This window comes from Bubalus kerabau, chromosome X, assembly GCF_029407905.1.
Source record: "Bubalus kerabau isolate K-KA32 ecotype Philippines breed swamp buffalo chromosome X, PCC_UOA_SB_1v2, whole genome shotgun sequence".
NCBI lineage: Eukaryota > Metazoa > Chordata > Mammalia > Artiodactyla > Bovidae > Bubalus > Bubalus kerabau.
In genome coordinates, this window is record NC_073647.1 from 71,953,901 (window position 1) to 71,979,252 (window position 25,352).

The 25,352-nt window shown below is 42.8% G+C and overlaps 1 protein-coding gene across 28 annotated transcripts in view; it reads left to right on the top strand.

The window, feature by feature from the left end:
- TMEM164 (transmembrane protein 164) overlaps nucleotides 1-25,352 on the top strand; it is a 178,398-nt gene that overhangs the window by 11,461 nt on the left and 141,585 nt on the right. For 3 of the 28 annotated variants that reach the window (XM_055564845.1, XM_055564860.1, XM_055564853.1), the window contains exon 2: nucleotides 13,519-13,590. The exons of 23 other annotated variants lie outside the window; for them this stretch is intronic. Coding sequence is in view for 2 of the 5 variants with exons in the window: in XM_055564858.1 (XP_055420833.1) it covers nucleotides 17,818-17,874 (57 nt within the window). In the remaining 3 variants the exon portion in view is untranslated. Of the gene's footprint in view, nucleotides 1-13,518; nucleotides 13,591-17,817; nucleotides 19,354-25,352 lie in introns of those variants that run through there. 2 more of the 28 variants (XM_055564863.1, XM_055564858.1) reach the window with 2 other exon arrangements.

The following is a 25,352-nucleotide window of genomic DNA, read 5'->3' on the forward strand; positions in this document are numbered from 1 at the left end:
CTGAGGAAACGAAATAGATGGCAGGAGACTGTCTTCTCTAAGACAGTCCTTAGAGAGGATTGGACTGTTGGGCAGACCCAGTTCAAGCCATGTCCTGTGGGCAGATGTTTAGGTTGGTAGGAGAGTGAGAGGCGAGATTATCTGAGGAGAAAGGAATCGTGCATGACAGTTGCTCAGTCGTGTCCCATGCTTTGTGACCATGGACTGTAGCCTGCTAAGCTCCTCTGTCCTTGGGATTCTCCTAGGCAATAATACTGGAATGGTTTGCTATTTCCTCCTCCAGAGGGTCTTCCCGACCTGGGGATCGAACCCATGTCTCTTGTATCTCCTGCATTGGCAGGCAGGTTCTTTACCACTGCACCACCTGGGAAGCCCAAAGGAAGCATGAGCCCATTCTAATTCCATCTCAGTTCCTCCAGTCTCCCTGTCTCCAGCACACATCAGTGGTGGTATAAACTCAGGGTGTATTTTGCCTATGAATTGAGTCGCCTTTGCCAGTCGACCAGCTGTGTTTGCAGAAAGACTTTGTGCTCAGGCTGTTACTAGCAAAGAGACATTTCATTCAGGTGCTGATTAAACAAGGCACAGAGCCAGATTGCACATTAAGGCCCTTAACTACGGCTCTGGGAGCCCTGGGTAAACACTTATTAGATGTTTTGGGTAGAGTATTAGGAGAGGCTGCTGGACACGAGGGAAACTGGCTAGGAGAGACTTCTAGAAAGGGCTTTGGTCTTTTCCTAGATGCATCAGATCTGAGCTACTGGCATGTACACAGAAGGGCTAGACAGGTTTCCTCCTTGGCATTTACTTGGGAAATTCTCACTGGGACTCAGTAGGTTTGGACTGGGACACAGCAATGAACCTGGCTAAGTTAAGCTGGGCATTAGAAATGCCTCCTTTTCCTAATGCAGGTTCAGCTGAGTGGACTGAGCTTTTGGACCATATTTCCTGGGTTTCTATTTGAGCTCCATCATTATGTGACCTTGGGTGGGTAGTGGTAAAGAACTTTCCTGCCAATGCAGGAGACACTTGTTCAATCCCTGGGTCAGGAATATCCCCTGAAGAAGAAATGGCAACCCACTCCAGTATTCTTGCCTGGAGAATTCCATGGACAGAGGACCCTGGTAGGCTACAGTCCATGGGGACGCAAAAGAGTTAGACACGACTGAGCACCCAAACAACAAGAATCATGTGTGATTGTAGGCGTGTTACTTAACTGCTATCAACTTCACTCATCTGTAAAATGGATATAATCACAGTACCTACCTAATAGGGCTATTGTGAGGATTAAATGGAATAACTTAAATCAAGCATTTGGCAGAAATTCTGGCTCATTGTCAGCAATAAATGTTAGCAGCTTTTCATAGTACAGTCAGCCGTCCATAAATGTGTGTTCCAATTTGCAGATGTAACCAACTACAGATTGAAAATATTAGGGAAAAAAATTTCAGAAAGTTTGAAAACATAAAACTTGAATTTATTATGCACTGGAAACTGGTTATATTGTGTTAGGCATTGTAAGTAATCTAGAGACAATTTGAAATATATGGGAGTATGGGCAAGGTCACATGCAAATACAACACCATTTTATACAAGGGACTTGAGCATCCGTAGATTTTGGTATCCGTGGGGGGTCCTGGACCCAATCCCCCATGGATAGCAAGGGACAACTGTGGTAGTAATAGTACTGTATGTACTATAGTAGGAATAGGGGGCTTCCCAGGTGCTGCTGGTGGTAAAGAACCCACCTGCCAATGCAGGAGACATAAGAAATGCAGGTTCGATCCCTGGGTCAGGAAGATCCCTTGGAGGAGGAGGGCATGGCAACCCACTCAAGTATGCTTGCCTGGAGAATCCCATGGACAGAGGAGCCTGGCTTCTAAGCCTGAAGTGACTTAGCACGCACAGTAGTATACAGAACTCCTATATAGTGGTTCAAGTCATGCTGGGTAAAAGCTGTGTGTGCACAATCAGTCATATCTGACTCTTTGCAACCCTATGGACTGTAACCCGCCAGGTTCCTCTGTCAATGGGATTTCCCAGGCAGAAATACTGGAGTGGGTTGCCATTTTCTATCCCAGGGGATCTTCTGACCCAGGGATGGAACCCATGTCTCTTGTGTCGCCTGCACTGGCAGAAGGGTTCTTTAGTGCCAGCTGGGAAGCATCCCAGGTGGGGAGGAAATGTCAATTCACTCCAGTATTCTTGCCAGGGAAAATCCCATGGACAGAGGGGACTGGCTGCTTACAGTCCACAGGGTCACAAAGAATTGGACACAACGGAGCGCACGCGCTCACACACACACAAAAGCTGACTCTAGGTTGGTAAAAGCCTGGGTTCAGGTTTTACCACTAGCTGTGTAGCCCTTGGCAAGTTGTGTAACCTCTTTGACCCCCTAGAGACCACATTTGTAAATTGGAATAATTAAACCTACCCTGTAGGGCTGTTGTAAGACAATAATGAGAAACAATGAGACAAGAGTAATAAAACACTTAAGATAGTAAACAGTCAGTACTTTTTTTTGCTGTGATGTGATGTGTGATGATAATGAGCTTTGTTATCCTTATGGCTGCTGCTGCTGTGAGCTTGGATGCCTGATTCTGGGATAAGATGACAAATTAGATACAGGAAGGCAGCTCTAAGAATCTCACCCAAGAGAAACTTCGCTGGCATCTTCATTTCATGCAAAAATACTGATTCCATGAAGTTGGCACCCATATAATCTCTGCAGGGCAGGGTTGCTTGATTGTTCAAGGCCTAAGGATAGCTTTGTGGGAAATTGAGAAGTTACTGTAAATCACTCAGTGTTTTCTGAAGCATTTGGAGGATGGCTGTCATTGGTGGGATGCTTGGCTGTCCAGGGATCTCTGGGCTTAATTATTGCTGCTCTTCATCAATGGACTGGCTCTCTGGTGCCAGCTGTCTTGAGATCGGTAGCCTAGGAAACCGAGAACATGACAGAAGCAGGAAAGGATTGGTTTGGGGGTGGGCAGAAACAGGTGTGTGGATTGAGTTTTTACTTCTTCATTAATTTCTTTTGACTGAGGATAGTGCAGCTCTCTCAATTGCTGCCTGTTCCCAGAGTTAAGTTATCAGAGGAGAAAGGCAGGTTAAACATAGACCAGTGCCTTGCCTGACATGTCAGCAAATGGATGAAAAACCAAACAAATGAACAAGACAATTCTTCGAGTATCTCCCAGGTATGGAAACCCTCTCATTTTTAGGACTAGTTGCTCTCAGAACTAGAACCTCAGCAGCCAGTCCCTCTCTAAAGAGAAGTCCCCTTTAATTGTGCAGCCCTCTGGGGCCAAGGCCTGGGTCTTGCACTTTTACAGCCTTGGGGTTGGGACGCCCCACCCCAGCAAGGCCATTGATAGGCCTTCAGGCTTATTTGCAAGTGTTGTGAGTAAATAGGCAGTTCCTTGGGGTAAGGTCAGGTTTTCTGTAATAATCTGGGTTCCCTGGGAGGAACTAGCTTGGAGGGCATTCCTAAAACAAAGGACAACCCTGAGAAATTAAGGGAGACTGTACCCAAGGGTCCCCTTCTTATCCACACTTTTGTCCCTTGTAATTTTGCATTTGTAGTTTCCTTTTTTAAGTCCCAGGCACTTGAGAGAGAGTGCATGCCTGTTGCCGCACTTTATTTCCTGCCCTGCAGGAATGTTGCTCAGGGTCATGTGCATAAATACCTTATTATCATCAACGCTTTTACACTTGGCCCATTGAGCTACCACTGACTGCTGGCTGCTGCTTCCTGTGGGCCTTTCTCCATTTCCCTGGTCCCTAGTCACAGGAGGACTCTCAAGACCCCTGAGGAAAGGGGCTGGTTTTACCTTTGGGTTTCTCTTCCCTGTGCAGCAGCGCCCTGGAGTTTGCAGTTCAGCTGTCCTCAAAATAGCCCTGCAAGCTGGCACCAAGCTAAAGTCCAGTTTCCTTTCTTTACTGGTGGGGTTTCTGGCTAGTGAGCAAAGAGAACTGAGTGAACCCCAGCCCTGTGCCTGTCCTCCCTGGGCGAGGCTCTCGGCGGGGGTGGGGATGGGGTGGGGTACCGTCATGGGCCTCGAGGTCAGCGGTGGCCTTTGGGCTGAGGCTGCATTCAACTTGTGAGGTCACAAAGGCTCTGCCTGGCTGAGCAGTGTTTGGCCATACCTCACAGCTAGGGCTGTGTTTACTCAGATGGACACACATGGAATCCAGGCTGGGATCATCTTCCCAAGTTTCTTACTCCCTGCTTCGGGTCTGAACTGAAAAACAATTTGCAGAGTACACTGTGGTCCGCACCTGTTTTTTTTTTTTTTTAATCCCCTTTCCACAGCCAGTTTGCAGTGAACTGAAGATTAATCCTGGCTCCTCCCATTTCTTTTTTATTGTTTCTTCAGTTTCCCTTGGGATTGGGTTCTCACTCTTCAGTCATAAATGTCCATAGACACTAAGGACAGTTGGTGCCACTGCTCATTTAGGACCCCCTGCCCCAGACCTCTGAAATACCATAAACCTGAAATAGGGTTATATGGGCAAAAGGGGGTTAAATTTAGGAGGAAGAGCTCATCATAATATTTGGTTATCTCTGTACACTCTAAAAGTTAGGAGTAGTAGTGATGATAATACTTTTGATATAAACTATACTTTGATAATACTTTTTGATATGATACTTTTTGATAACACCGTTTGATAATATTTTCGATATAAGTGATGATAAACTAACAGTTTGAGCATGTATCATGGTTCAGGTACTGTGCTTAAGTCTATTGCCTATATATTACCTAATTTTCAGCCTTCTGCAAAAGGCCATTTTTGTTTTATCTAATTCTTCTTTTGGAGAAGGAAATAGCAACCCACTCCAGTATTCTTGCCTGAAAAATCCCATGGATAGAGAAGCCTGGTGGGCTGAAGTTAAAAGGGATCACAGAAGAGTCAGACGCGACTAAGCATGCAAGCATGCATTCTTCTTTCCCTTTGTTGTAGCCCATTTCTTCTTTGGTTGACTTACACATACTGAAGAAAAATATTCTAGCAACACTTTGCTGGGTGGAAATGGCTGAGTGATGCCAAATCAGAGCTGGAAAAAAAAAAAAAAAAAAGAACCTCAGAGATCATCTCCTCACTTGTTCTTCCAGATGAGTAAACCGAGACCCAGAGAGGTGAAGTGACTTGCCCAAAGTCACAGAGCTCAATGGAAGCAGAGGTGGATCTACTGGTTCACTGTCACTCTGTAGTACCATTCATGGCCTCCTTCTACCCCTTACCATTCCAGCATAAAAGAAGCTGGACTTTTGTTCTTGCCCAGTAGCTGAGAAACAGAAATCTTGTGTTTTATTTATTTTTTTGAGCATCATTTTCTATGACAGCCTTGAAAGCGAGGCTCTCACAGCTGCAGGCCACCTTTCTACCTGACCGCTATAGCAACTACTTTTCCAACGTGTTTTTCTGCCCTTGCTTTGTCTCTTCCACAGAGGAAGCAGGCTGCAGTGCCACCATTGCTTGCTGCTTGCCCTGGGCAGGTAGTCCAGGGAGTGGTATATGCTCAGTGAGCCTGTATGGCAAGTCAGTGTCATCTGCTGCGAGATATTGATGGTTTTGCAATGGGACTCATTCAGTTGGGGCTGTAACTGAGGTCATCATTTTTCTCTAAGTAGAGACCTGCATCCCATCCTAGTGAACAGTTGTGTGAGGCTCCACAGCAGGTGAATGATTCCAGAACCTCATTCTGGTAGAAGTGACGAAGGTCAAAGAGGAAAAAGGTCAAAATAATTGGCCAGCCCAGGGAAGAAGTCATTTCATCTTGGTAAACAATGTAGAGTAATAGATAGAGCATAGGGTTAAGCATTAGCCAGACCTGGCCTTGGCTGTAGGTTTCATCTCTGACTGGTTGGCAGAACCTAGTAGTTTTGGCTGGTCAGATTGCCTCTCTGGGGCTTATCTTCTTATATAAAGCATGGTAGTTAAAGAGTCTAGGCTCTGAAGTCAGACTGGCCAAGTTCAAATCCCAGCTCTGCTGCTTTCTAGCTATGTTGCTTTGGGTAAGTTAATTGATATCTCTGGGTATGTTTTTGTCTTTGTAAAATGGGGATAATACCATCTGTGGTTTTCTTACAAGAATTCAGTGCTAGCTACACGTAAAGTATTTAGATCAATGTCTGGTGCATAGCAAGCACAGAGTATGTTATCTGTAAGATAGGTATGCTCTTTGCCCTTCATACCTCACAGGGTAAACGTGACAGTCAAGTAAAAGATTTGCGAATGTGTCTTGTAGCTGGAAAGCACTGTCTAAATAGGAAAAATAATTTTTTTGAGAGCATGAGCATTCAAAGACAAGTCTTTTCAATGGTTTTATCTAATCCTAGGATTAGATATTGATGGATATTTATTTTTTTAATTTTAATTTTTTTAAATTATGAAAGTATGATAACACCTTTACTTGACTTGGAAAATACATAACAAGATTACATGTAGTTCCACTATCTATTACAAGTATTCTTTAAGCAGATAAATTAAGGTTTTTAGTTGGTTTCCACATCAAACACTCAAAAAATAGAATGAACGTATAGAGAAGCAGAAGGATATAATAGACCTGAAAGGCGTGAACCAATTCAACATGATATTTTTTTGACAAGCTGGCAAAAGGAAGGATAGTAGGTTAATGTGTAAGGTTATATAAATGCTGGGTCCATCAAGCAGTGCATGTTCTGCCTTTTCCCTCCTAGTGTACTTAAGGGTGCTTAAAAGCTAAATAAAGTGGTTGGAAGATTTGGAGTGAAAAGCAAGGATTACGATACTTTTCCCTTAGGGCCCCTATCTTAGTTAATGGCACTGCAGTCCATCAGTGACCCGGGTTAAGTCCTTTGAAACTTTGACACATTTCCATTCCTCTCTTCCACCATCAGAGTCTCTTGAGTCATTTTGATTCTGTCTTTCATTATTTCTCCCATCTGTCTCTTGCTTTTCTTCTTTGATTCCTCTGCCCTAATTCACCTGGTTGTTGATCATCATCACCACTACCTGGCTTCTTACCAGCAGCCTGCTGACTGATTTTCCCTTCTCCTGGGGTCTTTCTGCTCTGTCCATCATTTATACCGCTGCCAGAAATGATACAAGGAAAATTCATGTTGGGTCCTGCCATTCCCTTGCTTAAAAGCCCTCAATAGCTCCCTATTGCCTTCAGCAAGGAGAGCAGACAGCTGGATAGATGCACCTTGTGGTGCATCTGGTGCCCTGGGCCAGCCTTGCTAATCAAAACATGAGCATGCTTGCTCAACATGCGTCTCCATGTAGGTTCAGAATCATCTTTAACATAGTATTTTAGGCAGCTACTATTACTCAACCAGGGAATGTCAGAGAGAGAAACCCTTTAGAGAAAGCCTGAGCTCCTTGTGATAAGATTTGGGACCTTCCGGATCTTGGTGTCAACCAGCTTTATCCTCTAGTACATTGTTCCGTATGTGCTCTGATCCAGCCACATGTACCATGAACTTCCACGGTTCTCTGACTCTGAGTTTATACTTGGTTCACGTTGTACCCTCAGTCAGAAATACTTTTCTCTTCCTGTTGAGATGCCAGTCGTCATTCAAGGCGCAACACTCCCCCTTGTGAAGGTTTCTTCAAGCCTTTATGCCAGATTTAGCCATTCTTGTCTATTTTAGCATTTGATTTTGCCTTGTATTACATAATTGTTTATGTTGCTCCCTCACTTCTTAGTTTGTGTGTTCCCTGAATACAGAATCTATGTTCTGTTGATTTTTTTTTTTCTTACCCTGCACAACATCTAGTACATACTAGACTCCTAATTTTTTAAAAAAGCGTTTAACTGAGTCTAGTCCTTTCCCTTTGTTTATTGGGTGAGGAAAGCGAGGCTTAGAAGAAAAGGTCAGGAGTTCATTTTGGGGGTTTGTTGAGTCTCAGATGTTTGAGATGTTGAGGCTGGAGTGAACAGCAGGCAGTTGAGATGTAGTTGGGCTGGCAAAGTGTTTTAGGAGGCATTCATTTGGAGAAGATGGCAGGGGAGAAGACGCAACCATCATGCAAAACCAGAGGAGAAAGAAGAAAAGGATTCTGTGAAATGCCTACTTTTGTGGGCAGAAGAAAAGACTCAGTGAAGCAGACATGGAAGGACACCCAAGGCAGGAAGGAAATTCAGGAAGCAGGTCCTCTATGTCATGTGAGGCAAAGAGGTTGAGACCAAGGAAGGCTTGAGAAAAGGCACTTGAAATTGGTGAGTACAGGCTGGTCTGGTGGCCAACGGCCCACCCACTTCTAAATAGTTGCCCTAGAAATGTTCGTGTGTGAAGAGTTGTGTGCAAGGGTGTTATGGCATCAGAGAAGATTAGGAAACAGCACACCAGGGACAGAATGGCACATCCCACCAGTGGAATATTGTACAGCTTTTAAAAGGGAGGCTAATCTCTATATTCCCTTTGGAAGATGGTAACAATATTTTGTTAAAAAGAAATAATGGTATGTGTGATATGAACCCATAACAACCTCGTGAAAGTCTGGGAGATTGTGTACTCGGTAGTGTTGAATCCTGAGTCGTTAGGGAGAGGGGGGACACCCTCACTTTGTACTTAACACATTTCTGCATTGAATTTGGTGTAAGTACAAATTTCTTGAGTAATTGAGAAGAAATATTTTTGTAAAAAAAAGAAAGGCAGCCTGGGCGAGCAATTTCAGTAGAAGAGAATCATTGGATGAAGGAAGCCAACTCACAAGAGAGGATCTGGCAGCTGAGAAGACACCATGTGGGTGAGAGACTGCTCACAGAGCCTTTGCTGCCGCTATGGCTTGTGGGGGTGAGGCAGGGGGTACAGTGAGACAGGGCTGCTAGAATGAGGCAGTGACCCCATGGCCAGGGTTTTCAGCCAAAAGGGATTAAGTAGAAGAGTGGCAAGGTGGCCTAGAGACAGGCAGAGGCTGATTAAGAATGAATTAAAAGAGCAAAGCAAAGTGGCCATGTGTATATATGAGGGGGGCAAGAGAGGATGGGGTTGGGGGAGAGACTGGTTGGGGGCCCAGCTGCAGACGGAGCAAATATTCTTAGCTGTAAGGAAACATCCAGATGAGGCAAAGAGTAGCACATTCGAGGAGGGACAAATTAAACATCAGTTTGAGGAGTAGAGAAGCTTCCCCCAAAAGGATGAGATCTCAGGCCAAGTAAGCCTTCCTTCCATACAGTGGTTGGGGCAGAGGCTGGACTACCTAATTGCCTTCTCTGACTGAGGATTAAGAAAGCCCCTCATTGTTTAAATTTTGGTGGCCAAAAACGTTTTGGCAGTGGCAAAGTTATCTTAATGGCTCAGAGAATAGTCAGGTGAGTGAGTGAAATGGAATTTCTGTTGACTTCGCAGGCCTCCGAGTTACCTGCTGGACCTGTCACTAAGTTTGGGACTAGAGGTGGAGATGGAGAAGGTGGAGGCCAGGAGTCCTCACCTGTGCCTGCTCCTACAGTCATTAAGGAAACATTTAAAAGTTCCAGTATCTGTTTTCCCCACCCCATTCTTATCTAATTGTCTGGACTGGGGGCCTACACATGAGCATTTTTTCAGGTTCCTCAAGTGATTCTAATATGCAACTAGGATTAGAAACCACTAGTGGAGAAGACTGGATTACATGTGTTCTGAGCCTAAACTGGCCCTATGAAGCTTGTGTGTGTTGTGTGTATTTAACACTATTTCAATACACCTATTTCATGTATTGTGTATTCCCAAAGCCTGTGGGTGCATTACTTGTAAAACGTGCATCCCATTGTTTGCCAGCTTCTTGCTCGCCTGTCAGGGAGATCTAATAAGCTCTATGAGGTAAAATTCAGGAGTTCCTCAAGAACAATAGTTGTACTTGCAGGGCCCCTCATAAGGGTGCCTGGCACTTCGGTATTCAATTATTGTCAGGTGAAGTGACAAGGAGCTTTGTTTCCCTGTGCAACGCTGCTTTTAAAAACCCAGGAATGGTAAAACCTGACATACTCAGAAAGTCTGGTGGGAGAGAGGCTTGCGAACCACCTGGCACATGTAAAGCGTCTGATACACTAAGCCCTGTGTGGGAATCCGTATCCCTCAGCATGTCCTATGCAATGACTCTGAGCCGTGCATCATACTCAGGACTGTGAGATACACAGGAAACATCAGATATGGTTTCTGCTCCCTAGGGAGCTTGTTATCAAGGCTCATTTATAGTCTAATTACTGCATTTTAATGTGGAGAACTTATAACAGGAGAATGCTAGAGGTCAGAGGGCCTTTGAAGTTCCTCTAGTTCAAACCCTTCATTTTGCAGTGGGGAAAAGAAGCCCAGCACAGGAAGCTACTTGCCCAAGGTCACCCCGCTTGGGGATGGCAAAACCAGGGCCGGAGTGCCAGGCTGCCTCCCTCTGAGGTCTTAGTGCCCTGTTCTGTTGATCAGTTGAAGGACAAGTGAACCTAATGGCCTGTGTTAAAACTTTAACAAGAATTCCAGTTTGTGCTTTATGCTCTCACTACCTTATAGTTGAGGGCAGGGTGTTTGCATTTTAGTCTTTATTGAAAGCTTGCCTAGGGAGGGCCAGCACTGGTTACCACTGGAATTATAGCTCAGGCCCAAGAGGCCTAAGGGGCTTCCCAGGTGGCTCAGTGGTAAAGAATCTGCCTGCTGATGCAGGAGACCCGGGTTTGTTCCCTGGGTCAGGAAGATCTCCTGGAGAAGGAAATGGCAACCCACTTCAGTATTCTTGCCTAGAAAATCCTATGGACAGAGGAGCCTGGCAGACTGCAATCTGTGGGGTCACAAAGAGTTGGACCCAACTGAGCGACTAAATAGCAGCAGTGAGAGGCCTAAAGATGGGGAATTTTGCCTTTATTGAAACAGCCACTGACTCTAACCCCTCTGTGTCTAATTAGGGCACTTTTCCTACTGTTTCTAATGGGCTTCCCAAGATTAGTAGGTTTATCGCTTTCCTGCCTCAGTCACTCCTTTTTTTATTAAACGGTTGTGAGTCTTACCTTAGAGGAAGGAGGTAGCCTGGTGTTCTGTGCAGGCCTGAGAATTAGTACAGTGGGAATGGGTTCCTAGTGGTGCCAGCATCAGGCTGTTTCTTCTAGCCCTGTTCCCTGCCAGTTCCCAAGCCCAAAATTCAGTTCCAAATCTGGGGCTTTCTCTGAAGAGTCAGGTGTAATTCCAGGTAGAGATTCTGGGTTGCTCTTCCCTGGGCCCCTTCCCCACACAGACAAGGTTTAGAGAGCTAACAGCTCTGCCTTCCTCTGTGCCAGATTGTGGTAATAGTTACGTGCATGCCTGCTAAGTTGCTTCAGTCGTGTCTGACTCTTTGCCACCCCATGGACTGTAGCCCACCAGGCTCCCCTGTCCATGGGATTCTCCAGGCAAGAATACTGGAGTGGGTTGCCATTTCCTTCTCCAGGGTATCTTCTGATGGAGGGATAGAACCCACGTCTCTTGCATCTTCTGCATTGGCAGAAGGGTTCTTTACCACTAATATCATCTAGGAAGTCCCAATAATAGTCACAACTAATATGTATTGAACGCCCTGTGTGATCAATGCTATGATTGGCATTCCCATTTTACAGATGAAGACAATAACCTTCAGAGAGGTTTAAATATCACGCCCAAGGCCACATAGCTAGAAAGTGGTCAAACTGGTACAGACATATAGGTTTGGCTGACTTCAAGGCTGGTGGTGTTAACTGTTAGGCTAGTAGAGCTTGTCATTCAAAGTGTGTGTGTGTGTGTGTTAGTCGCTCAGTCGTGTCCAACTCTTTGCGACCCCATGGACTGCAGCTCACCAGGCTCCTTTGTCTGTGGGGTTCTCCAGGCAAGAATACAAAGAGATTACCAATTATATTTTTCCTGTGGATGAAGAACAGTCTGCCAACTTTCAGTAAGCCTATTTAAAGAATTAGTCAGAAGATAAGAGTCCCATGTAGCAGAATTCTGTTCTACTGTGGGGCGGACTGTATTGGGAGACTTGCCAGTCACCAACACTGCATAGTCAGATAGATTACTTCCCTTCTCTGGGATTCACTTTCCACATCTGTGAATGAAGGTTGGACCAGATGATTTCTAAGATCCCTCCCAACTCGTACATTTGATGACACTTTGGTTCATTTCTCACTTCCTGGCAGAATGGAAAAGTCAAGGAACTGGATGATGGACAAAATGCATTGGAAGTGTAAAAGTGGGGAGAATCTCATAGTGCCTTCAGGAACTTCCTGGGTGGGTCAGTTAACCTCAAATGGCTTTACCATGCTTAGGCAGTTACACATGGGTTCTGGTTTTCCTCGGGAGTTTATAAAGAAATAGTTTCTTTTCAGGTAGCTTCTTACCCACGTCAAAATTTAACCAGCTTTCTTTAAGTGGCAGTTATTTAATTTCAAGACTTGTGGTGGTGCTAAAAGTATTTCTGAAGATCAAATAAAAACTGAAAGGGTAACGGGGCACTTAAATAGGGGGCACTCATATTTTATTGCTCTGGGTTAGAATGATTAAAATGTGTGTTCTGTTTTGTAAGAGGGTTTGGGGTGATGGTGGTTTTTAGAAGAGAAGCAATCTGAACAGCAGGTTGTATGTGCAACTTTTATTTCCCTTCAGAGTTTAAGAGCAGGTTGACCCATAACTAGGTCTTGTGTAATTGACCTTTCCTTTATCTGTTTTGTCATGAAAAATCATCTTGTATTCAAGAACACTTAAAGTTAATAACCTGTAAAACCTATGTGGTCCTGCAGTTAGGTAGCTTGGATCTTAAAAAGTATTTCTATGTTATTGTTGGGGTGTTTGGGTGTGGATATTCTTGAACCTTGGATGGTACATGTAGCAGTCAGCTTGCATCAGGAAGGGCTGTGAGGGGCTGCCCCCAAGGCCAGGCACTTGTCATCTCTTCTGCCATTCAGGTTAGGTACTGCCATTAGGGGGAACAAAATCATTTACTTGGGGACAGGGAAGTGGAAGCCCTGACGGGTGGTTTATGATGCCAGTGGGGCTTGGCACATAGTCAGTGCAGCATAAATGTTAGTCTTTGCTCACCAGTCCCAGATCAAAGCAGTTGGGGATATTCATCACTTGTGGGCCATGAAGTCAGTTAGCCTGGCAGTGCTGCCATGTAGAAGGAGTTAAATAAAAACCAGGTGACATCAAAACCCAAGTGGCATGCACATCCTGTTCTTCGGCTCCTGCCCGATTTTACCTTATTCATGATCACCTGGGTCTGTGTACATTCATAGGAGTGTATGTCCCGGTCATGACTGTCTTGGTTTTCAGAGAAGGAGAGGGTGAAATGAGGCCACATAGGGGCAGTATTTCTGTGGGTTTTAAAAAAATAATGCTCAGTCATGCCACGAAATGGCAGCAGCATTTTACCTGGTTACATCATGAACACTAACTTGGAAACCCTGCTGGTTTGCTGATTTTTCAGTCTTCTCTTCACATGATGGTCGTGTGCATCCCCACTGGAGTTGTGCCTTCTGGTTTCAGAAGGAGAATTGACATGCATTGCTTCATACACACAGTACCCACTTCCCCCCTTTATTTCTTTCTCTTCTAGCTTGGTGCAGGGCTTTGCAGACAGATCTGGATTTGAAGCTAATTTCTGTCACTCCTGAGCTCTGTGCTTTAAGTAAGTCACCTAATCACTGTCTCATTTGTAGAATGGTGCTAAGAATTCTATCTGTCTCATTAGATTACAGAAAGAATTTATATGAGTTAATATTGGTGAAGCCCTGAGAAAAGTGCATGGAACGTAGTAGGTGCTCAAAGAAATATTAGTTACGGTCTATCCCCTTTCCCCCAAGAAGTGGAGGCAGTAACAAATAACAGCCTTTCTATGAATACCTCCAGAAACTCTCCTGGCATTAGTCTGCCCCAAGGGGCTGAGGTTTGCCTTGTCTTTTGATGATAAAGAGTAACCGTCAAGAACCGTCAAGAACTCTGGATTTTATCCTCACAGAAAGCTTGAAGTTGTTGACTTTAGCTGTCAGTTAAAAGAGTTGGGAAGATGGGGTGGAAATCTCCAGAGAAAAGGTGTGTGCTTTTGCTAATTGCACTGCAAACAGCGGGTGTATGAGTAATGAGCTGTATGTTTGGTGTGGGAGTTCAGTGCCAGGCCTAAGGGACAACATGGCTGAGTTTCATTGGCTCCTGTGATAGGTGGCTCCCTGGCTTTTTTACCGTTGAGATGTCAGAGTCCAATAATTTGAACCTCAGGGCTCTTGATAATAGGCCTATTAACTATTTCTTCACTGTGATAATAACAATTAGCATATATTCAGCTTTTACTTTGTTCCAGGTACCAGTCTATTTTTTTTCTTTATGCCTGTTCTTTGCCTTATTTTATTATTATTATTATTTTACTTTATAATACTGTATTGGTACTGCCATACATTGACATGAATCCATCACAGGTGAACATGTGTTCCCCATCCTGAACCCCCCCTCCCACCTCCCTCCCCATCCCATCCCTCTGGGTCATCCCAGTGCACCAGCCCTGAGCACCCTGTATCACGCATTGAAACTAGACTGGTGATATGTTTCACATATGATAATTTACATGTTTCAGTGCCATTCTCCCAAGTCATCCCACCCTCGCCCTCTCCCACAGAGTCCAAAAGACTGTTCTATACATCTGTGTCTCTTTTACTGTCTCACATACAGGGTTATTGTTACCATCTTTCTAAATTCCGTATATATGCGTTATTATACTGTATTGGTATTTTTCTTTCTGGCTTACTTCACTCTGTATAATAGGCTCCAGTTTCATCCACCTCATTAGAACCATCAGCAGACGAATGGATAAGAAAGCTGTGGTACATACACACAATGGAGTATTACTCAGCCATTAAAAAGAATACATTTGAATCAGGCACTGGTCTAAATGCTTTTTGCCTATTAACTCTTTTAATCTTCACAAGAATTTTAAAAGGTAGGGCACAAAGTAGCTAAATTGCTTGCCAGAGTCTCACAGCTGCTGGTGGAGCTGGTTTTAGAAACTAGTTAGTCTGACTCCCAACTCAGGGTCTTCATCAACTCTCCTGTAAAGTCTCTGGTCTTTTTTTTTTTCCTTTTTAAATTACACATTGTAATTGTTAGTTGCTGATGTCCAGAAATACAGTTGATTTTTGTTCATTTTTTGTAGCCAGCAACATTGCTAAATGCTTCAAATTAATTATAATTAATTGGTCTGAGGATTCTTGTATGTTTTCTATGTTGGTAATCATAAACTACAATGAGTGAAACCTTTGTCTCTTCCTTTGGAGTCATTTTATCTTTAATACCATTTTCTTGCCTTACCATTCTGGTTGAGACCTCTAATACAGTGTTTAACAGAAGTGGCAATAATAGATAACCTTGTCTTCTTCCCTGTCTTAAAGGGTGTGCGTGTGTGCTAAGTCTCTTCAGTCGTGTCAGATTCTTTGCAACTCTATGGACCATAGCCTTCCAGGCTCCTCTGTCCATGGGATTTCACAGGCAAGAATACTGGAGTGGGTTGCTGTGCCCTCCAGGGGATCTTCCCAACCCAGGGATCGAAGCCAGGTCTCTTACGGTTACCTTCGTTGGCAGGTAGGTTCTAGCACCATGGAAACACTGAAGTGTTTCACCATTAAGTATGGTGTTGAAAGTGAAAAGTGAAAGTGTTAGTCACTCAGGTGTGTCAGATTCTTTGTGGCCCCATGGACTGTAGCCCGCCAGGCTCCTCTGTTCATGAGGTTCTCCAGGCAAGAACACTGGAGTGGGTAGCCATTCCCTTCTCCAGGGGATCTTCCCAACCCAGGCATTGAACCTGGGTCTCCTGCATTGCAGGCAGTTTCTTTACCGTCTGTTCACTGGGTGTTAAGCTGTAAATTTTTTTGATGATATCTTTTATTGGACTATAGAACTTCCCTTCTGTTCTGAGTTTGCTAAGTTGTTTTTTGTTAGTCATAAATGGATGTTGCTTCTTATCAAAGACTTTTTCATCTGTTAAGGTGATCATATTACTTTTGGTCTTTAATCTTTCAATGTGGTAAATCATGTTGATTTTCTAATACTAAACCAACTTTGCATTCCTGAAATGAAATGACCTTGATCACGATGCATTATCTTTCTTGTTCCTGGATATGATTTGCTAGTATTAGATTTGGTGTTTTTACAACTGTTCAGGAATGAGTCTGGCTGTGGTTCCTTTCTTGTACTGTCCCTGTAAAGTTTTGGTATTTATTACTAGCTTCATAAAATGAGTTGGGTAATGCTTCCTCATTTTCTAAACTCTGGAATAGTTTGCAGAAGATGGGAGTTATTTGTTTCTTGAGTGCTTGCTAGAACTTGCCAGTAAAACTATCAGGGCTTTGGTGTCTTCTGTGGAAAGATTTTGGACTACTGATTCAATTTCTTTCATGATGGTAGAAATTTTCAAGTATTCAATTTCTTCTTTAATTAGTGTTAGTAATTTGTTTTTCTAAGAATGTGACCATTTTGCCTAAATGCTCATACTTAGAGGTTTAAAATGGTTAATAGCCTCTTAACTATAGAAACTGCAGATACGAAAAAGACAGCTCCCTTTTCATTCATAGTATTACTTATTTTAAAAAACCAACCTCACCAGAGATTTAAGTTTTGTTATCTTTTCTAGGAAGTAATTTGGGCTTTATTAATCCTCTTTCTAGTATGTGAGTCTTATTTCTGCTAGTTAAAAAATTGTTCTGTAAACCAGTTTTCAGTTTTATCCCTTGTTCTTTTTCTAACTTAAGTTGGAAGCTTATTAACTCATTTATTTTCAGACTTTATTTGATTAAAAGTATTGAAGGCTAATAAGTTTGAGCCAGGTGCTGCTTTAGCTGGATCCCACAGACTTCGGTATGTAGTATTTTGTTATGTTGTTCTAAGGATACTTGGAACTTGTTAGTTTATAATTTCCATGGTGATTTCTTAACCCATGGGGTGTTTAGGATTTTTTTAAACATTGTTAAACATTTTCTAAGTTATTTTGTTGTTGATTTCTAACTTAGAAACATTGTGATCAGAGGATGTGGTCTGTATGGTCTGATTCTTTGAAATTTGATGCTCTGTGGCCCAGCATGAGGCCAGTGTCCACTAGATCAACCTTGTTAATGTTGCTGCCGTTTGACAGCCCCACCCAGTTTTTCATTGGGTTACTCTTATCAATTTTACCACCACAAAGGTGGGTCAATCTAGTTCTTTCAGTTCTGTTAACTTTTACTTTATGTATTTTGCTGCTATGTTATTAGGGGTAGTAAGTTACTTTTCCCCTTTCTTTGTTAGGTCCATTAATGAAATGCTCAAGATAGGTGTTCAAATCAGGCACACCTTAGCCTGTAGATAGATTAGTAAGGGTGACTTGGTGAAAGCAAAAGCATCCTTCTAGGGCAGCAGGGTAAATTGGATTTTGAGTTCCAGGGAAGAAACACATTTAAAATCCAAATTGCACCTTCCCAGGCATAGAATTAAATTTTTGAAGCAATTTGACTTTGCCAAACAAAATTAACACCCTCATAGCCTCAAGAGCCAGAGGCTTTTTGTCATCATTAAAACAGTTTTGAAAGCTGTATTCCTCTTGGGTTGGGCAAGAGGTTGGGAAAGAGAGCTTTATTTCTCTTGGGCCATATAGACGTTACTATTGGTTGGTCAGACAGGTTTCAGACCCTTAGGCACTCTGCTGCTTATTGCCTAGCATTTTCTGTGGGATATGGCTCAAATCGAGTTACCTCTCTGCCTTTTAGTTTCAGTGGATGTAATTATGTGGGTAGTGCTCATTCCCCTTCCACCTGACAGGGGTGAGGTGTGCAGAAATTGAGATAATAGTTGCATAGGGATTCTAAATAATTAATCAGCTCCTCTGCTCACTCTGCAGAAAGAAAATCAAGTCTGTGGGAGACAAGCTCTCAGGAGGACCAAGCAACAGAAATGATGGCAACAACTACACCTTTTATTAGATTCTCAAATAGAATCAGACCACATGAAACTGGAAGTCATACAGAGAGACAAATTACATCTGGTCACATTTGGGTGGGAATCGAACTTTTCAGCTTCAGCTCTTGACCCTGTGTAGTTCTGTGAAATCTCATTTTCAGGCTCTGTTAGGGCAGCCCCTCGTTCTGATTGTGTTTCTGAAATAAGCACTCTGAGCTGGTCCTCTTCACTAATGCCTCCTTCCCTCTCAGAGAGTTGTATAAAGAAGGGGGAGCAAGTGAGCCAGTTAGGACCCACTCTCATTATCTTTTGATTATAGAAGTAACATATGGTCATAGATAAACAAACCAAAAAAAACCTTAAAAGTACAGGAATGTATAAAGAAAAGGGAAATTACCTGGAAATCCATCTCCTCAACCCTATTCTTTTCCTTTTAAAGATTGTGGCTGATGTCAAAGAATCTCTTCTCCTCACCCTCTTGATTCTTTTCCTTCTAATTTGTTTTTATTTTGATGTGAAAGAAATTCTAACCTAATGGTTATGGTGGTGGGGGAGGGTGGTTTTGGCTTCTACAGAATATGGCTGCATGAAATAAAGGTCAGGGCTTGAAAATACCAATTGTTCATTCTTATTTTAAAAGGGTAAACTGTAAGGCAGGGAATAAGATTTTAGGTACTCATATCCTAATCCAGCTGTGTTTACATGTGTTAGGGGGATGGATAGACAAGCGGTACAGTCGAAGTAAGACCATTTTTGCAAAACTGCTTTGTTAACTAACAAGCTCTACAAATATGAGATTAGCATGAATGTTGGTGCTGACTCCGGGGGATGGTCTTGTGTGTTTATCTGAACAGTTAGTATCTGTCAGTGAGCCATAGCACAAGCGACTGGCCAAATGATATCCTGTGTCTCAGATGTTCCATCTATTTGCAATTCCAAAGCTTATTTAATTGCCTTCAGCTGCTTAATATATACCTCATCAGTAGGATAGAGAAGCAGAACTTAGCCTTAGAGGATAAAGGTCAGAACAAGTGTAGCTTACTACTGATATGCCCTGTTAAATAGCCCACTCGATGCAGGGAATTGAAGAAGCATACAAGAAAGCATTACCCAGTACTGCCTTAAGTACAATAGAGTGAGTGGCAGCACTCTATAAACTGTTAAGCTGGGTAATAATGCAAAGGATCGATGTCATCATGACTGGGGAGATTGGCTGTCACTCAGCGACTTAGCTGTGATATGCTTCCAGGCAATTCCACAGGGCTTTTATAAGCCCCTTTTCTGTACATGTGCTAGAAAGTGCCACAGAAATACAGTCTCCTGATGACTGTAGAAGCCAGGCAGCAAAATTTAATCAGACATTTGTCAAGAAGATGGCAGATAATGACCAATTTTTGGTAGACAGATAGTTGTCTGCAGAAACAAAGCCTGTATTGAACTATTTTGGAGTGGGAAGAAGCATTGCTATGACAACAAATTACTTATATTTGATTTAGAAGAAGGAGAGGAGTGCAGCTTAATGGTTTAGAAAGCTCGTGAGAACAATTGTTGGCACTGGGTATATGTTAAAATATAAAATGTTAAGTATGATCTGTTAAATAATTGAGCACCTCAGTGCATTCTGTTTCCAATATCTCTTGTGAACCAATAAAATACAACATAAATCAACTTCTAAAAATCAGCTACCAGAGTTACATGCAAATCGTTCTGTTTTATAAAGTGCCCCAAATGAAATTCCCAGCTTTCATTTGCTGAAATGCCCCCAAATATCGTGTGTTTAAAAGGAAAAAAGTAAAAACAGCCAAAACCCAGAGACCTGTTTACTATGTTTTTATTGCATCCAGACCTGAAATTATGGTAGTTTGGAGTTTCTCATTCTGTAGATGATTAATCTTTTTTTTTGATTGGTAGTGTGTTTATTTGAAATGAAACTTGTCTTCAGACCATTTCCATCCTTTCGCTGTGTTAATTCCTGAAACAGTGGTTTGTATGAACTGGTTACTGCAGTACGCCTGGGGAACCAGGCCTGAGGCAGATGGTGAGGGCTTAGAGAACCTGCAGAAAACCTGTGGACAGGCTTTCTCTGACAGAAATCATCTTTCCTCTTTCTAAGGAAAAAACCAGAAGGACCATATTCCTTGGAGATAGGATTTAGGGCCTTGACCATATTCTAAGGGTGGGTAGATCTAGTGACTCCTTAAGGGCCCTTGAGACCGAAGTGTCTAAAAGTTTTGTTTACTTTTATGTCTTTCCCTGCCCCTCTCTGCTCTTTACCCAATATCATCTCCCTGTATCCTTCTAGAATATAAATGAAAAGTAGGAGACAGGAAGAAGCTTGGAAGATAGAGGACTAACTTCACCAATAGAGGATTACCACCCTGAACTTTTAAACTGTCTATCCAGGCAGAAGTCACAAATTTGCATGTGGCCTCCCCTTTGGAGGAACAAATTTGATTGGTCATTATTACAGGGAAGAGACCATTTTGTAGGGTTTACTCAGAGGAGGTTTACTCATCCCACATGCTAACAAAGTAATGCTCAAAATTCTCCAAGCCAGGCTTCAACAGTATGTGAACTGTGAACTTCCAGATGTTCAAGCTGGATTTAGAAAAGGCAGAGCAACCAGAAATCAAATTGCCAACATTCGTTGGATCATCAAAAAAGCAAGAGTTCCAGAAAAACATCTGCTTTATTGACTATGTCAAAGCCTTTGACTGTGTGGATGACAGCAAACTGTGGAATATTCTTAGAGATGGGAATACCAGACCACCTGACCTGCCTTCTGAGAAATCTGTATGCAGATCAAGAAGCAACAGTTAGAACTGGACATGGAACAACAGGCTGGTTCCAAATCACAAAAGGCGTACATCAAGGCTGTATATTGTCACCCTGCTTATTTAACTTATATGCAGAGTACATCATGAGAAACAGGTGGGCTGGAAGAAGCACAAGCTGGAATCAAGATTGCCAGGAGAAATATCAATAACCCCAGATATGCAGATGATACCACCCTCATGGCAGAAAGCAAAGAAGAAGGAAAGAACCTCTTGATGAAAGTGAAAGAGGAGAGTGAAAAATATGGCTTAAAACTCAACATTTAGAAAGCAAAGATTGTGGCATCCGGTTCCATCACTTCATAGCAATTAGATGGGGAAACGATGGAAACAGTGAGAGACTTTATTTTCTTGGACTCCAAAATCATTGCAGATGGTGACTGCAGCCATGAAATTAAAAGATGCTTGCTCCTTGGAAGAAAATCTATGTCCAATCTAGACAGCATATTAAAAAGCAGAGGCATTACTTTGCCAAGGAAGGTACATCTAGCCAAAGCTATGGTTTTTGCAGTAGTCACATATGGTTGTGAGAGTTGGACTATAAAGAAAGCTGAGCGCCAAAGAATTGATGCTTTTGAACTGTGGTGTTGGAGAAGACTCTTGAGAGTCCCTTGGACTGCAAGGAGATCCAACCAGTCCATTCTAAAGGAGATCAGTCCTGAATATTCATTGGAAGAACTGAAGCTGAAGCTGAAACTCCAATACTTTGGCCACCTGATGCGAAGAACTGACTCATTTGAAAAGACCCTGATGCTGGGAAAGATTAAAGGTGGAGGGAGAAAGGGATGACAGAGGATGAGATGGTTGGATGACATCACCGACTTGATGGATATGGGTTCGAGTAAGCTCCGGGATTTGGTGATGGACAAGGGAGCCTGGTGTGCTGCAGTCCATGGGGTTGCACAGAGTTGGACACAACTGAGTGACTGAGCTGAACTGAACTGAATTCACAGGAGGAAGTTTGAAAACAATAAGCCACATCTTAAGTTAATCTTCCCCTTTAAATGAGGAGTGGCCCAGAGTCACAGCTGCTGATGAATCACAGACTTTGCCTGGCATTCAGTTTAAATTCCATCTTAAGTGATCTGTGATCATGTCAGATCATGTCCTGTCTTCATAAGCTTCTAGAGCCCCCAGTTACTTGCATAATAAAATCTGAGGTTTTTAGCTTGTTCTGTGTGTGTGTGTGTGTGGTAGTCATTCAGTTGTGTCTGACTCTTGGCAACACCATGGACTGTAGACCACCAGGCTCCTCTGTCCATGGGATTCTCTGGGCAAAAATACTGGAGTGGGTAGCCATTCCCTTCTCCATGTGATCTTTCCAACCCAGGGATTGAACCCTGGTCTCCTGCATTGCAGGCAGGTGCTTTACCATCTGAGCCACCAGGGAAGTGGCAATACACCTTTTAGAAAACTATTGCAAATTAATGAAAGTGAAAGTTGCTCAGTCGTGTCCAACTCTTTGTGACCCATGGACTATACAGTCCACGGAATTCTCCAGGCCAGAAAACTGGAGTGGATAGCCTTTCCCTTCTCCAGGGTATCTTCCCAACCCAGGGATTCAACCCAGGTCTCCCACATTGCAGGCAGATTCCTTACCAGCTGAGCCACAAGAGAAGCCCATTGCAAATTAATACCTACTTATTATGGAAAATTTGAAAGATACAAGCATTGGCAACATTTTTATGTAAGGGCCAGATAGTAAGTAATTTTGTCTTTGTCACTACTCCTCAGATCTGCTATTGTAGCACAGAATTAGCCATGGACAGTGACAGTATAAAAATGAACATGTGTTTGTGTTCCAGTAAAACTTTATATACAAATCAGTTAGTGGGTCAGATTTGGTTTGTGGGTCATAGTTTGGTGAGTCCTGGTATGGTGAATAAAAATCACCCGTAATCTTCTTACCGGAATGTTAACATTTTTGCTTTATTTTCTTTTTTCTATTCATATTGATTTACATGGTTGTGACTATATATTGTATACTACCAAGCTTATACTCTGATTTTGTTTTTCACATAACATTCTCACAAACATTTTGCATGTCATTTAAAATTTGTCAGAAGTGTAATTCTTAACAGCTATATAGTACTCCATTCTATAAGGCGATTGTAGTTTACCTAATCATTTCCTGTTATTTTCTGAGTTATAAATGACTGCAAAAAAAACTGCTTTGTGCATAAATCTCTATAATTTAGATTATTTTGTGTAGGCCATTTTCCTTGAAATGGAATTATAAGGTCAGGGGAAGGAATGTTTTTAAGGAGCTTAATATGGCTTTTCAAAATTGTAGTACCCATTTAATTCCCACCAGCAGCGTCGAAGAGAGCCTGTTCCATCTTGTCCTTACTAACAGATTTTCACTAAAGCAAAATCTTTGTCAAAAAAATGGCATCTTAATGTATTCTTTGATTATTAGAGTGCTTGGGGAAATTTTCAAAGAATTGTGTATTAGCTGTCATATTTCTTCCTTGTCTCACTCAGCCATAAATGCACCCTGGGCACTTGTTCCCCCTTTTGCTTATGCAGTTTTCCCCTTTCATCCTCCAAACTCCTTTTCAAAATTCTAGTCATCCTTTACAGCTTGATCCAGATTTGAAGTCATCTCCCTGTCTGTGCAGTCCTCCCTTCTTCCTCCCATTCATTTGATCTCTCTGCCCCGAGGACCTTCTCTTACAGCCTTTATTCCTTTCTGACTCCTTCTGTAGTTCTCTGTGTATGGACTTTCTTCCTAGGGCAGGGACTGGGTCATGCTCTCCCTTTGGCTCCCAGAACCTACCAAGGAGCTTAATATACAGAGGTCTGACTAGTCTATGAATGCTTAGTTGAAGGCTTCCTGCAGTCTGCTGCAAGTGACTTCAATGATTACCCCCCCAACACACACAAGAACAAGCTAACAAAAATGGGATATGGTAATTACCTGTGATTGCAGAGCTCTTTGGGATCAGTGATAAGAATGCTTTCCTCATTACTTAAGATGAGCTGTATCCCTGAGTCCTATGCATTCCTTTTTATTAAATGTGGTTCTTCAAGTTTTCCAAGAGGTGGTAAATGACAGTTTTAGCACACGTTAGGCTGTTCCTCTCTCAAGTGTATAGTGTAGTACTCCACTAGCCAATAGAAGTTTGTATTTTGATGGAAATGTTTTGTATTTGTACTCTCCAGTGCAGTAGCCCCTAGCCATGTGGGGATAGTGACGTAGTTACTGCAAGCGAGGAACTGATTTTTTTCATTTTGTTTAATTTTAAATAGTTGGAAATAGCCATGAATAGCCATGGGTAGTAGTGGCTACCGTACTGGACAGTGCAGGATCATACAGAATATTGAAAGGTACAGTCCCCTTTTCTTGTGTGGCCAAGAGAAGCTCAGTATTTATAGTAATCTACAGCAATCTTGACATGGTGGCTGCCTGGAATTTTGGCAAGGCAGCCCAGATCCTGGTAGAACTGTGGTGAGAGAAGAAACTGAGTTTGGTTCCAAATGGAAACTGCTTCTAGTGGGAACTCTGCACTGGGCAAGGAGGGAGATGGTTGAGCAGAGGCCAAGCAGAGGCAGAGTACAGCAAGCTGGACTATCCAGAGGAGACATGTGGACTTGATATGGTCAGTAACAGGGAGCCATTAGCAATTCACGAGAAGAAGAGTGATGAGAGAGAGTGGCATTGCAAGGTTGTCTCCTCCAGGGGCACGCAAACTACTGGCAGGGATTGGGAGTTATTGGTTGTTCCTTTATTGGGTAGAGCTGGGCAGTAGTGATTCACCAACTCCATCAAAACTGAGCCCCATCAGAGAATACAAATTATTTATTTTTGCATAAGCTTCCAGTTATTGTGTGCCTTCCTGTGGCTCAGATCCACACCAGCTTCGAAGGCTTGAAGTTGGGAAGTGGGAGAGGCCACCTATGTGAGGGGAGACCAGCTGTTTGGTCACCACTAGTGAGTGTCTTTTGTGGGCCTGGTGCTTTGAAAGGTGTGTCTTGATGGCTCCTTGAACCTTCCAAGACAGCCTGGCAGCCCACCCATTCTGTTCCCACTGGTCCACTTCCTTGAAAGACCAGTGAAAATTTTCTCATTTTCTTCATTAGGAGACTTTTAATCTCATTGCTTTCTCCCTACTCAACTTTTCAACTAGGTTGAACATTTCTACTTCTTACTTCTATCTGCTCCTTACTGTCCCCACTGTGTTCCTTATTACATTGCTTATATTTTTATAACCCTGTCCTGACTTTAGCACATGGGCTTAATCACTGGCTGTCATTGTTCTCAAGATCAACCTCCTTTTAGTGAAATGATGAGGCATGTCCCCTTTATAAAATACTCAGGGAAATGGAACCATGTCATGGTCTCCATGATCTAGGTCCCTAGCAATTTAAGACCTCAGAGCTGTAACTGCAACTCTGTTAGTTCTGTTAGAATGTGAGTTCCCACAGCCTTTATCTTTTTGTAAGGAGTTGTCTACAGTCACTTCATGATGACACAATCGGATCAGATCAGTCACTCAGTCGTGTCCAACTCTTTTCGACCCCATGAATCGCAGCACGCTAGGCCTCCCTGTCCATCACCAACTCCCGGAGTTCACTCAGACTCACATCCATTGAGTCAGTGATGCCATCCAGCCATCTCATCCTCTGTCGTCCCCTTCTC